Here is a 14747-nt window from a genome sequence, read left to right on the forward strand (position 1 = left end):
ACCTGGCCTCGTCTGGAGGGGGGGTTATCAGGCGGATGCTGAGCCACATCCGACTCTACCTCCCTTCGACAGGGGGAAAACACCAAAATCTAAATGAAGATAGGGGGGGGGGCTCTGCGTGAACTTGTTAAGGTTTGCTTTCATGTTTAAAATTAAGAGGCGACTGAAGACAAACAGCAGCATTTTGCACTTTGGTGGTCTGTAGGCATGCCAGGGTCTATGGAAGCATCCTTTCAGTGAGCCTGCTCACACAGAGGGGGAAAAAAGCTTCATCAACGTGTCTATCCATACGTGTGTGTGTGTGTGTGTGTGTGTGTGTGTGTGTGTGTGTGTGTGTGTGTGTGTGTGTGTGTCACGGCACAGTGCACACAAAGACAGCCTGGTAGGGAATGTAGGTTAAGCAGCTGGTGTGTTCCTCTGCCGCCCTGCCAACAGGGATCTGCCCATACAGGTGTAAATACAGCTGCCGGACGCTCCTCTCTCTCTCTCTCTCTCTATCCCACACACACACACACATAAAAAGAGAAAGAGAGCTGGCTGCACAGACAGACAGATGGTGCCTGGGCACTCCTGTGCAAGTATAGCGTGAAAGCATATGATATCACCCCCCACTCTAGGGGCCAAACCTGTTGCTTCACTCAGTGTGTGTGTGTGTGTGTGTGTGTGTTTTTGGTGTATTGGTGCAGCCGTGTGCATGCAGGAGCAGACCGCACAGCTGCATGTCCTGATGCATTAATACCGGCGCCTCCTCTGGCCTGGATGGATGGATGGATGGATGGATGGATGGATGGATGGATGGATGAGTACTGAGGCAGCCTACCAGGCCTGATAATGTCCTACAGAGCCAGCATAGCTCGCTGTTTGAGGTGTGTGACAATAATGGGTGTAGAATGTAGAATTCTTCCACAAAGAGATGGTTTGAGGGTTGAAGATAAAGCTGGCCGTATCATTTATCATTCATATTGTCAACAAATTTCAATTTTGAAAAGACCCTAACCAACCATTAATAAATCCTACTAATAAGTATTATGTGTGTTGATATATCTTCTTCCTCTTCCTGTGCCATAGAGCTAAATTTTCCCTTGCGAAAAGGTCAACTATTGTCCAAAAACAATTGAAAACCCATCAATGAGCCACAGTGTTGCACTGGGTGAAATATTCCTTCATTACCATGAACACACACACAGCAATGTATTTTTACCCTGTCCTACACACACCGTCCTGCTGCCACAGATACTCACTAGAGCACCAAATGTGGATTAACCCGCTGGTGACAGCAGTTCCCAACATTCCTCTTATTAGAATAATATTTGTTAAAAACTATAGTGCCCAGCTGTTTTTAGAAAAGAAAAAAAAAAACTAAATATGAGCTTTTTTTTTTTTATAAATGAAACTACACTCACTTGGAAAATTACATACACAAATAACATCTTGTTAAAACTAATTTGATGATATACATCTATCCTGTATTAAATCATGAAAGATACTGTACAGTGTGTGCTTCTTGTTTTGTTTTATTATTTTTCTTCATGGTCATTTTGGAGGCTGTTGTTGAGGTCTACTCTGCTATCTTGACAGGTAATATTTAGACTAATACCCTCATTGATTTAAAAGGGGAAGACAAAATATTATTATACTATTTTGTATTTGCGACCTGTTCTTAAAGATGTATATCTTCAGTAGGAACCGATGGTCATGGACAGGGTAGGGAAGTAAGACGGTATTGAGAGATGGACTAACACATCGTTGGTTTTGGTCTTTTCATAGAATTTGTTGACAGTAAAAAAAATTATTAGAATGCCTCCATAAGAAAATTGAGGACTTTCTGATGAAATTTAACTAAAAACATCATCTAAATAGATTCGCTATCCAGTTAATTTCAAAGTGATTCAACCTATAGTGAGATCATGACAGTTTTTATATTCACTGTTCTAAACAGCAAATAACAGTCTAACAGTGACCTGTAGAAAGATTCCTCTGGCATACAGATTATATTTCTGTTTTATTATCTACAAAACATGATTGGATATTCCGCACGATCATGCCACTAGTATCGGAAAGTTATAAACAATACCCTGCCCCCATATTTCCCAGCAATAACTAAACTGCATGACTTACAAGGAATATCTTGGAAGTGCAACACCAAAAAAAAAAAGCCGCAGTATAAAAAAAGGAATAAATATAAATGAAAGTACTAATTACTGCTTACCAACAAAGATGGAAATAAAATAATAAATTACATAGCAGTGATATTTTACTGCCAAAGATTTTTTTTCAAGCAATGAGTGATTAGCACTTGATGAAAAAGAAAAAAGCATATTTAAATCAACAAAAATAAAAGCAATGAGGCTAGTATAGAAGGGAGTCAATAAAAAAAAATACAGCAAAAATGTGAAACACCAAATAGAGACATAATACAAATAAAATAAAAACACCCCAAATTATAGAATAGAATATGAAAAACATTCCTTTTTTACTGAGCATAGCAACTGATAACTATGACTGAACACAAGCAACCTGAGAGCTCTCATTAAAGGTGAATTAGGACCTTAAATTAAACCCATTCAACTCAGACCTACAGTATGTTGAGAGGCCCACATCGAATGATGTTGAACATTACAGCTGCTAAACCAAATAAAATGCAAACCACCAGTACCAGGATATCATACTAAATATACCAAAGCAGGACACCACAGTAGCTCATAAGCAATTATTCATTTCACGAAACCAAATGAAGTCATCCTAATGACTTGGAAAATGGCCTGATGTTGTTCATAGTGACCGCAGGATCAAGTCTCTATTTTCATCCTCAAAGCTCACTTATCAAATATCACGGGGGGAAATAAATCCCTCGCTGTCTGTCTGAATCATTAGAGCATTTCCCATTCAAACAGGGCATGAAAATTACATTTAAATGAAAAATATTTAAATCTCCCCATATTTGTGGAGCCACCTGTACTGTATGTAAATGCATTTAGCAAAGGCCTGTAGTTGTTGATGGGCTTAAAACTACATAATTTCAATGCATGGCAAAGATCCAGGTGAAAAAGAAAAAAGTCGGAGGACAGAGGTGCACGAGAGCAGAGCTGTCTTACTTTCAATACTTTCAATACTTTCAATACTCGGAGCTAGGTTTACACTGCATTTAATATGACCTGAATACGATTTTGAAATCATTGGCAGGGTTTTATTTCTATTCTTGATATGCATGATGTGTTTTATCTGCTTTCCAAACAGCCCACAGACCAAGTCGGCATATGTGAGTTCTGCTTCATTACCCTATGCAAAAAAAGTGGTGGCCTGAGACAAAAGGAGTCCATGAGCATCAGCTGGATGTGAGAGGAAAAGCTTTGGCCTACACGAGGGCTACTGTTGACACAATACAGTGTTTTTACAATGTGATTAATGGAAAAAGATGGCAAATCACAGACTGGAGTTAAGGATGCAATGCAGTGTGATTTAAATTTTCCTCAACAACAGCCAAACTGTAAATTTAGTGGAGTTTGTGAGGTTGCCAATAAAGGCTTTCGCTTGTATACTCTGTGGGGCTTTGTACCTGGATTATATTTACAAAAAGGAGTTCTTATTGAAAACGACCACGAAAACATAAGTCTAATTTTTCAATACATGTATAAAAGTGACTTTTTACAGTACTGGCAAACTCGACAAAGAGTTAACACCCTGCAGATAGAAGAGTAGGTGGTAAAATGTGAAGTCCAAAGGCAGCTGATCAGAGGAATCCCACCTTTAGAGAATATGTTCCGTTTTAGTTTTTACTGTGATTCCTTGTGGAAATGTGTGTTAGTGTCTTCTTTCAAATGTATTTTTATACAACATAAGTAAGGAAACAATGTATTTAATCTCCTATTTATCATTTGTAAGCAGCTAATAAACAGTTTATAAGTGAATATAATGTTTTAAGCAGGTATAAGGACATTCTAAGTGTTTAATAATGTATTTGTCACAGGCCCTAAAAATTACGTTCCCATATAACTTAACCGCATTGTGAATAACGTTTCAAGGGAAACGTTATTTTGTCGCCGATTACGACATATCACAAATATGTTCGTATTGATTGTCCGCAGAAGCCTGCGTAGGGAGGAGGTCGTTGACAAGGTGGCGGACCGCCTTTTGTGTCCCGTGTGAAACTAAAAGTTCACTTATTTTAATCATGATGTTTTTTACTAAACCTAACCAAGTAGTTTTGTTGCATTTTTTTGTTTTGTTTTGTTTCAATTTACAACCACTGTGTTTAAAACTGTTTAAAGATAAAACCGCAATCTTGTAGACAATATCTTTCCCTCGATACATGACTGAGAATGAAGTTTAGTTGTATGGGAACCTAATTTTGTAGGAGACAGGGTTGATTTATCTGTAACTGGTGTATAAAAAGATAATGAATGATTGACAATATAATATAACATAGTTGTATGCATAGAAAATGTGTGTTTTCTAAATATATATATATAGTTTGTTATCGTTCATAAATACTCAGTAACAACTGAGCAAATTACATCCGCTGAGGAAGGCCATGAGAGGAGGCTGAAAGTTTCAGGAGAAAACTGTTCATACCTTTTATAGGAGAGGTCATTTACAAACACTATAAATAACACAATAAGCCCTTGGAAAATATTCCTGCTTACAGCTAGCGTAGCTCGCCTGCACAAGCGTGAGACTGTTCACGTGGAAGTGTTTTAGTGTGAGTTTTTTTAACACAGATGTTTTGATATAGTTTTGCTGTCATTAAACGCGGGTTGAGTAATTGATATACAAATGATCATTTTGGGGGTGAAGTATTCCTTTAAACCGGAAGAATAAAGGCTGAGGTGTGTATGCGTGCGCTACCTACCCAGTGCGTTTGGTGATGGTGCCCAGGGTCATGGGCTGTTTGATCTGAGCCAGAGGCAGCACCACGGTGAGGCTGGGCAGCGGAGACAGTCGCGGGTTCCCCATGTTGTTATTGGTGAAGTTGTTGTATGAATCCTGGCTGCTCAGTTTGGCTGGAAACACACAGAAATACGGGATTATTTTAAAGTGTTTTCAGCACTGGATGTTCCATGGACAGCAAGGTCAAGAGAAATCTCCTTTCCATAGATTTGGAGTTGTACATAACAGACAAATACTATGTCAATCAAGAGCCTTCCTGGGTAATTGTTGCAGAATACAACCTTTAATACATTATTCATTTTTGCAGTGCTCAGTGGTTCATTTTTTTTTCATCTTTACAGATGCTAATTCTCAACATTGAGTGAATTTTTAATTTAATTCAAACTGAGCATTCACTTAATCAGTCACTCACTTTAAATTGCAGACTCAGCATTCAGCAGACAACCAGAAGAACTTCTTTACAAAACTGAAACACCTTTCTTTCCAAGAATAAAAAAGCCTTGTTTGAATACTGTGCATTACACACACACACACACACACACACACACACACACACACCAGGTTCAAGGCCTCCTGTGGAATGATTGGAAATAACCAGCTCAAGATGCTATATTACAAAGGCTCTAGCTCTGCTTCTAGTGCCTGGCAGTCTGTTAATCAAGGCCAATCAACAGGCCCTACACACTGGTCCAAGACACACACACACACACACACACACACACGGATGATCCAAAGAAACACATCTCATCTCATATATCCCATGCCGCTCCAGCCAAACATAATCAGACCATGTCAAAGGGCTTCTTAAACGGCTAATGACCTTAACCAGCTACATCAGGAGAGAGGCTGCTACCTCACTGACTGTTTCACTTAACACATGCAGTCAGCCTCCATCTTACTGGATGACACATGACATTTCAACACTATTTGTTTGCAAGGCAGCCAGAGATGATGAGAGATGATGAAAAAGTTGGGCATGCAACTGTGTGTATGTTTTATAAAAATATAAAAAAACATTTACATTTTTCTGAAGTGCTTGAATCGACAAAAATTAGCCAAGAATCGGGGCCGAAATTATCGATCATTTTGTTTCGCTGGAAATACTTTCTACTGAAGAAATCAACTTACACTGTCTATGATGGGCATGTCTATAATGAATTCTAAACATACTTATAATGTGTTATAATCTGCTTATAGCACTGCATAAGTATAAAGTATTTTATAATGACTTATAAGGTCAAGTATCATAATAATTCATAATTTATGTTTCTCTTTTTTGCAAGTAACATAGTATATTGTAATTCCCATAGTTGTATTACATTATAATTGTTTTATAATCCATTATAATCACTGTTATAATGCATTATGATGTGATTATAAATTACTCCAAGTGGTCATTGTTTGCTTTAAGTAAAGTAAAAATACATTTTACAACATTGTGTGTGTGGTGTTGTTACAATTTACTTAAAGGTCCCATATTGTCAAAAGTGAGATTTCCATGTCTTTTATATCATAAAATAGGTTTAAGTGCTGTATAAATACTGTGAAAGTATCAAAACGCTCAATCAACAGAGAAATACCAACAGCCCGTATTCAGAAACGGTGCTTTTGAAACAAGCTGTCAGGATTTTTGCCCATTTGTGATGTCACAAATCTACAATATTTAGACCATTTCACAGTTTTAAAGGTAAGCATCCTAAATGTGTCCCAGTTTATTTCCTGCTGCAGTGTATGTGAACGACATCAGCTGACAGGAAGTAAATATGGACCCAAGCTGTTGCCTAGCAACGCAATTCCGTTGAAATGAACTAAAATGGAGCGTTTCAGACGGAGAGTAAATACAGGTATATTCAGGCAAACTATATGAGAAACATGTAGATGTTTTTTTTTACATTACAGCATGTAAACATGTTCTAGTAGAAACATAAAATACAAGTATGAACCTGAAAATAATAACGATATGGGACCTTTAAAGAAAATTAGTCAATCACGGCATTCTACGATCTGTAATTTCTTCATAGCAAACCGCTGCTGTGTCGAACTCTGGAGGATAATTTTTGTGTCAAATTATAGATTTTAAATAGGTAGCCGTGTAATAAGTGGGATAATGTACAGCTAGCGGGTCATTGTTGTGAAATAAACCCCTTCAGGGCGATACAGGACCCCTCCGCCCCTGTACATTATCCCTCATTTATTCAATGCTTTATAATGTGTTATTAAGTTTATTATGTTATAAAGCATTATGGATATGTATGAGTGCTTATAACTATAATTATAAGCAGATTATAATGCTTTATAAATATATATTTTATAATACATTATAAAACTATTGTTTCTGAGAAGACGCTGCTGTTGAATTTCTATACGTCATTTCTCAGTGCTGTGACAATCACAAGCAGGGTTCGAGCTAACTATAACAGTGTAGGTTTGTCTTGTGATTTTTTTGTTAAGGTGACCCTCTAAGGGGAAAAGAAACAGTCACATAGAAATAGTCACATAGAAACATTACACTATAGGGGATAAGAAATGCGGATTATAAAACAAATATGTTCCCGTAATCCCGTGACAATAGCTACAACAAAAAAAGTGTACCCTGTCGATTCAATGGGCAGCCCAAGGAAAATTCCAAGTTCAAGTGCTTTCAAAAGAAATAAAGAGCAAACCTGTGGGTGCACCACAATACGCTCTCTGAATGTTTTCCTTGTTCCATTTGTTGCCTTAATAGATGAGTGACAGCCGCGCAACATAAAGGAATGAAAAGGAGGGAGGGGGGGACGCGGAGACAAAGAAAACAAGGCGGACATCAAAGGTTACAATAAAGGTAGAGGAGGAGAGTGCCTTGTCATTATTTGGAAGGAGCGATCAAGAGGAGGTTGAATGGGAGCGGAAAGGGACTGCTGAGTGTTTTGGTCCAGTCTTTTAGATCATTAACGTGTAGCTCTGAGTTTCATTAGTCCTGCCAAACCTTCGCTTTGTGGACCTCTAAAGGGCTGTCTTTTAGACCTCCGCTGGCCAACAATGCTGCGTGACCTTCGGAGGGGGGACAGAAGACCATTACACAAACCTGTCCTTCATTTCCTTCTGCTCTCCTCTCTCGGTAAGACTAACAGAGGTCTGTACCAGGGGCAGCTCCTGAAAGCCCTTCACATTTCAAAAGTGCTACACCCCCAGAGCCTGGGCAGCCACCTTTTGTGTTGAGGGGAGAGGGCAGACGAGGGGAAAAAAAATCTGTACAGGAAGCAGCCTGAAAAGCCATAATGGTGCTTCAGCTAAGAGGGGAGTGGAGGGTGAGGATTGTGGGGGTGGTGGGGGGTGTCAATGAGTTTAGCATCCTCATTCAAAATGGACATTTCACTTTTGCTCCACTGCATTATTCGCGGTCATCTCCCCCAAACCTTAAAAATAAGCCTTGCTGTGGATTGTAGAACAGGTGTGGCCGGTCGGTCAGAGATGGGGGAGGAGGGGGTGATGATCACTGTTGACCAAACGGGCATACCGTGCTGTCACTCAAGGCCAAGGGGTCCTAAACTGTCATAACCCCCCCCCAGTGAAGACAAGTTAATGTGGAACGTGTTAGAGATCACGGACTGGCAGAAGATGATACGTGAAAAGACAGCTTGGATGTCTGAGAGACAGACAGCAATGTGGCGGGGAGTTGTAGACATAATGAGTGAAAGTATGGAGGGGCGTTGATTTAGGTTGACAAGATTTAGCTTCTGTAACGCAAAATGATAACTTTCATAAAGTCTACATACTTCAGGGACCTCCATCTGAAAAGATTTAGGTTGTTAGATATGATTAAGAGCAGAATTATAATATAGTCGTCAACTACAGTTAAAGGACCGGTGTGTAACAAGTACTGTAGGGGGATCTATTGGCAGAAATGGAATATAATATTAATGAGTATGTTTTCTTTAGTGTGTAATCACCCGAAAAATAAGAATCATTGTGTTTTCGTTACCTCAGAACAGGGGTCAGCAACCTTTACTATCAAAAGAGACATTTTAGGCAAAAACAACAACAACAAAAATCTGTCTGGAGCCGCAAAACATTTGATCATTGTGATGAAGGTAACACAGTTTATAGTCTAAGTATATAGTATATAAGTCTAATGCAGTGAGGGCCCAAGTGCAAATGTACTACGGAGTATTAGGGCCACATTGTGGAGAAAAACATCTGAGATTTCCAGAATAAAGTCATAACTTAATGAGAAAAAAAGTCGTAATATTAAGAGAATAAAGTCATTACTTTACGAGAAAAAAAGCCGTAATATTACGAGAATAAATTCATAACTAAATGCGAAAAATAAGTTATATTATTAAGAGAATAAAGTCATAACTTTACGAGAAAAAAGGAAAATAGCACGTACAATTACTACTTTATAATATTATCTTTATTCTCATAATATTATGACTTTTTTTTCGTAAACCCAGATCATTTTTTTCCCCCTCAATGTGGCCCTCATACTCTGTCTTACCGTCGTACCATAGACCTACAACAATGCTAAATAAAAATGAAAATGTAAACAAAAAACAGTTATTCATTTCCATTTTTAAAAATCCACAGGGAGCCACTGGAGAGGGGCTAAAGAGCCCCATGTGGCTCTGGAGCCGCAGGTTGAAGACCCCTGCCTTAGAATGAGACATTTATATCTACATACGGAGCGGGTCCTCTTCACAGAGCCGGCCGCCATGTTTCTACAGTAGCACGGAACGGACAAACCAAACACTGGCTCTAGAGAGGGTACATTCACATTTTGGCGCGGGACACCGTAGTTCACCTACACACTCGGCACAGGGGAGAAGTTTCAGATGGATCTGCAACCTCACCGCTAGCTGCCACCGATTCCCTGAAGGAAGTGAAACCTATAATCCAAATAGTCACACTTATGACTCTTACTCACATTGGGCTTACTTCTATAGTGAACTGAAGAGTGTAAAATAAACCCAATTTTCTGGGGACCATCTGGAACTCCCTCAAGGGAACCACTGCTCCGTTGTAGACAAAATGCATATGAGCGCTATGATCTAAATTATTATTGATTACATTTCCGACAAAATGAAGACAATGATGGAGATGCCGCCGCTGCTGAGTATCGTCACCTCCTGTTCCTATGATTAGTGCAGACTTAAAGTAATAATAGCAGTGGGTAAGGGTGGCTGTTAAAAACAGTTCTGCCAATGTAATTCTGTGAAATTGCACTTGTTTGCGGTTATTTCCATAGAGAGAGTGGTGGAGCAGACAGTATGCAAACAACTGATTAAGGGTGTGTCTACATCCACCTATGGCTAACAGTGGGAGTGGAAATCAGGCCTGTGGTGCATGTGTCCATCATAGAACACATGAACACTAAGCCCTGCTTTATAAATATGAGAAAAAGAGTGCACGTGTATGGATATGTGTGCACATACGTTTACTCTTAGAACTGAGTTAGAATTTAAGGATTTGGAATTTACATTTAGATGTACAGTATATATTACAGATCACGTTCAGGTTGGAGCCAAAGACCAAAACCATAGCGCACAAAATCTAGTCTGCTAGTCCATATTTATCACCAGCCGTTATTTTAATTGTACCATCATTACTACCTGCAACTATCGCTACCTCTCATGTTTGGTTTCATCAAAATCATCTTTTAAATCACCTGTTGAAATGTAACTCTACAGACTTGTTACAGTGCATGTTCTCAACTATTGCTCAGGTATCTGGGTATTAATTATAATAAATCAAAAGCCTTTGCAGAAAAAAGGTAGAGAGGAAGCCAGAAAGGCTGACCGAGGCTACTACAAAGAGAGAAAGAGGGAGAGGGAGAGGGAGAGAGAGAGAGAGAGAGAGGTAGACAGATGAGAAGCGTCTGGCGGACAGATAGCTCTAGACGGAGGCCATGATTTGATTAATGACCAGGGCGTGATGTGCCCAAGCACTGATACATGACATCCCCATGGAAAGAAGATCCATCAATGCAAATCCAGCTCCGTCGCCGTCGTCCAGAGAAAAAACTCTGACCCTGCCAAAAAGTCACACCGTCACCTGACCCTCGTCTCTCTTTCTCCCTTAATCCAACCATCCGTCCGGCTCTCCTCCATCCATCTGTCCATCCATCCTTCCCTGTCTCAACAGCATTTGCATTCTCTTCTCGCATTTAAGCCTCTCTCTCTATCCTTCGCGCTCTTTTCTCTCTCCTCAGCCGCTCCGTGTCACGCTATCTCATGTTTCTCTCCCCTCTTTTAATACCCAATTTGCATCGGAGGCTTCCAATGAGGAGCCGACGTGCGAAAGGATAAGCTCGGAAGACTGTGTATGTCCACACAGACACTGTGTCTTATTTGAATCGTTCTGCCAGAGAGGATATTTCAGTCAAAGGAAAAGAAAACTCCAGCAGGACTGGAGAGGAACTGGGTGAGGAGGCAGCAGGTTAGGCAGGTGACATGTTGAGTGATGCTCTGGGAATTAGTAGAGAGACCTTGGGCCGGAGGATGATATTGCAGCTGTGAGATGCAGAGGTAGAGAAAAGAGGCAGAGAACGGAAGACAAACAGAAAAAAAAGCTATGATGTTCCAGCAAGGGAATACTTTTATGGTTTTGACCAGACTTTTGAAGATATTTTTGGATTGAAGCTGATATATTTTACTTACGTCCTATTTCCATGGCCAAAACGATAAAAACCTCTTTCTGAATGTAGACGCCAATAGTTGTAGCGTGTAATAACACACTGTATACCAGCTGAAATGAACTCTTGTGAGAGTGTAAAGTCTCTGTAACAACATTTAGATCATGGATCATTAAAGGTCCCATATTATAAAAGATTATATAAAGATTTTCATGTTTTTTTATTTTAAAGCAGGCTTAACTCCTATATAAATACTGTGAAAGTATCAAAACACTCAAACCACAGGGACATACACACAGCCCGTATTCAGAAACTCTGCATTTGAAACAAGCTGTCAGGATTTCTGTCCATTTGTGATGTCACGAATATACAATATTTAGACCCTTGACACAAATTTAAACGTAGACATTCTAAATGTGTCCCAGTTTATTCCTGGTTGCAGTGTATGTGAATGTCATCAGCTGACAGGAAGTACACATGGACCCAAGCTGTTGCCTAGCAACGCAATTCTGTTGCAATTTCGTCGCAATTCTGTCAAAAATGCGCTAAAACAGAGCGTTTTAGACAGAGGGTAAATACAGGCGTATTCAGGCCGACAGTATGAGGAAAATAAAGTTTTTTTTAACATTACAGCATGCAAACATGTTCTAGTAGAAACACAAAATACAAGTATGAACCTGAAAATGAGCACGATATGGGACCTTTAAAACTAAAATTTAAAGGCTATGTGAGGCAGGTTGCATCACAGCGTTTCATAAACAAACACCAACAAGAACATGCAAGATTTGAACTTTATCACACAGATTGTCAAACTTGACAGTTCTGAGGGTGTTGAGCAAAACACTCTCTCACAGTGATTTTTCAGGTCAAACATCTGTGGACAGAAAAACTCCCACATACTATACACACACTTTGAAAATGACTCATTGCAACAATACTGTACCTATAACCCTGATGAGTGTCTGGTGACTAAAAGCTTTATTTTGTTCATACTTTTAAGAGTGAGGAGCCTTCCTTCTCCATGAGACTAACTCCTACAAATAATTCTTCAAGTATAATGTTTATTCTTGACTGGTCAAACTTACATGAAAAAACGGGCTGTGTTGAGTACGTGAATGACACTGCCTGTGTATCAAACCTCAATACTTCTGTACGGATTTATATTGAGCAAAATATGTCCGCAGCATAAAGTACGTCCAGTATCAAAAGTCAGATTATTTGGCTTGTTTACATCTGTCAGATATGTACACCCTTACGTAAATGTCTTTATATACATTTGAGAAAAAAAGAAAGTAAATGAGAGTCCACAATACGTAAGCACTGTCTGACATCATAAAATAATAGACAGTAGGATTATTTATTCTATCCAATAAATGATGAGAGAAACGTATGGGGGATCTAGGATCTGATTGAACTAGTGAGACGTGGGATCAAGCATGTCTCCACTTCATGTCATTCAACTGCAAAATAGGTTTTTAAAAGCCATTATTGATACACCCTGTGGGAGAACTGAGAAGACACTCCTTCCTTTAATATCATTACTCTTCAAGCCTTCACCGATCTCCAGTAGAACTGCCTCCGCAAGCATCGCAGCATCTATCTGCACTGGGTCTAATTATGGGAAAAATTACGCAACTGACACCTTATGTTGTAATGTCAAAAGGTGCTGTTTTTCTTTGATCAGATAATGTTAGATTATATTATTTTTAGATTAAGTCTATTATTTGAGTTAAATATTTTTTGTTGAATTAAAAAAAAAGGCTAAAACATGTTGATATAAAGTAGCGAAAATATAGTTTTTTTATATTGATACTGAAACACAAGTATTGTCTTGGTAACAACATTTAAAAAATGTCACCACCCCTTACTTAAAATAGTTATTTTATAACTGACCGATATCGGCAAATCGGTATCAGTCTGTCCCCACTTTCCACCATTCATTCCTTGATAGTCCAAGTTTCCCAGACATGTTAAAGGAGGGAGGGATTAAAGCAGGAGAGAGGAAGAAGAATGAAAAGGAGGGAGGGGGGGAGGGAAGGAGGAGAAAGCTGTTCTACCATCCCAGTTCCCCAAAGTATCATTATTAAAACACTCACTTCCACAAGGGGAGGAAAGAGAGGGAGAGAGAAAAAAAACAAGGGAGGAGAAGAGACAGAGATGAGCGCGGGGAGGGCTAAAAAGGGTTGAACACAAAGGGGGAAGAAAAAAAAAAGAAGGAGCGGGGATCCCCCACTGGACAGAGTAAAAACAAATTAAAAGAGCCTTATAAAACACAGATGCTGCAAAGAAAATAAACTTCACAAGATTTACTGTTTTGCAAAGGAATCGGAAGACTGGTGGAAAAGCCATCAAGTCTTTTCTCCTCCTCCTTCCTTTCTCTCTCAGGTAACGTTGCGGTGGAGGGATCTATCTCCTCAGTTTTCCCCTTTCCCCCCCTCTCTCTCTTTTCTCTTTGTACGGCGATCTTGCTTGTCTGCTATTTTCAGTTGAAGCTAAGAGTCGAGGTCAGGCCGGCCTGTGTGAAAATGGCTTCCTGCCCGGTCCCCCGCTCCCAAACCGCAAGCTAACGGGGAGCTTTTATTAACAGCCCTATTTGGGAACATTTTTTTTTTTTGTATTTTCATTGACATTTATCATGTCAGGAAGCTAAAAAAAACAGACACTCGACAACAGCAAAAATAAAAATAAAAAATCCCAGGACATGATGTTTCTGATTTCGTCATAAAATGTGAGAGTATGTATACGGCAAACGAGCAGCGGGCTCAGAACAGTTGGTTGTAATGAGGAAGAAAAACAACTACAGCAATACAGAAGCACAGCATGTCTACATGGAAAACAGAGCATGTGTCCACACACACACACACACACACACACACACACACACACACACACACACACACACACACACACACACACACACACACACACACACACACACACACACACACACACACACACACACACACACACACACACACACACACACACACACACACACACACACAAACAGCACCCTGAAATCAGATCTCCAAGTTTACAGCATGTCAGTATTTACACGGCTTCATCAGACAAGACTGAGTCACCGGCAAGGAGAGCTGGGAGGGGGTCAGACAGCTCCGCTGGATCAGATGACACCCACACCCCAACATCTTGTGTGTGTGTGTGTACGAGTGTGTGTGTACGAGTGTGTGTGTGTGTGTGTGTGTGTGTGTGTGTGTGTGTGTGTGTGTGTACACGAGTGTGTAAAAGC

General features: G+C 39.7%; 1 protein-coding gene across 3 annotated transcripts in view; it reads right to left on the reverse strand.

The window, feature by feature from the left end:
* bcas3 (BCAS3 microtubule associated cell migration factor) overlaps window positions 1-14747 on the reverse strand; it is a 351373-nt gene that overhangs the window by 253700 nt on the left and 82926 nt on the right. For all 3 annotated transcript variants that reach the window (XM_074640019.1, XM_074640022.1, XM_074640020.1), the window contains exon 16: window positions 4850-5000. In XM_074640019.1, the coding sequence (XP_074496120.1) occupies window positions 4850-5000 (151 nt within the window). The remainder of the gene's footprint in view (window positions 1-4849; window positions 5001-14747) is intronic.

Source organism: Sebastes fasciatus, chromosome 7 (assembly GCF_043250625.1).
Source record: "Sebastes fasciatus isolate fSebFas1 chromosome 7, fSebFas1.pri, whole genome shotgun sequence".
Taxonomy (NCBI): domain Eukaryota; kingdom Metazoa; phylum Chordata; class Actinopteri; order Perciformes; family Sebastidae; genus Sebastes; species Sebastes fasciatus.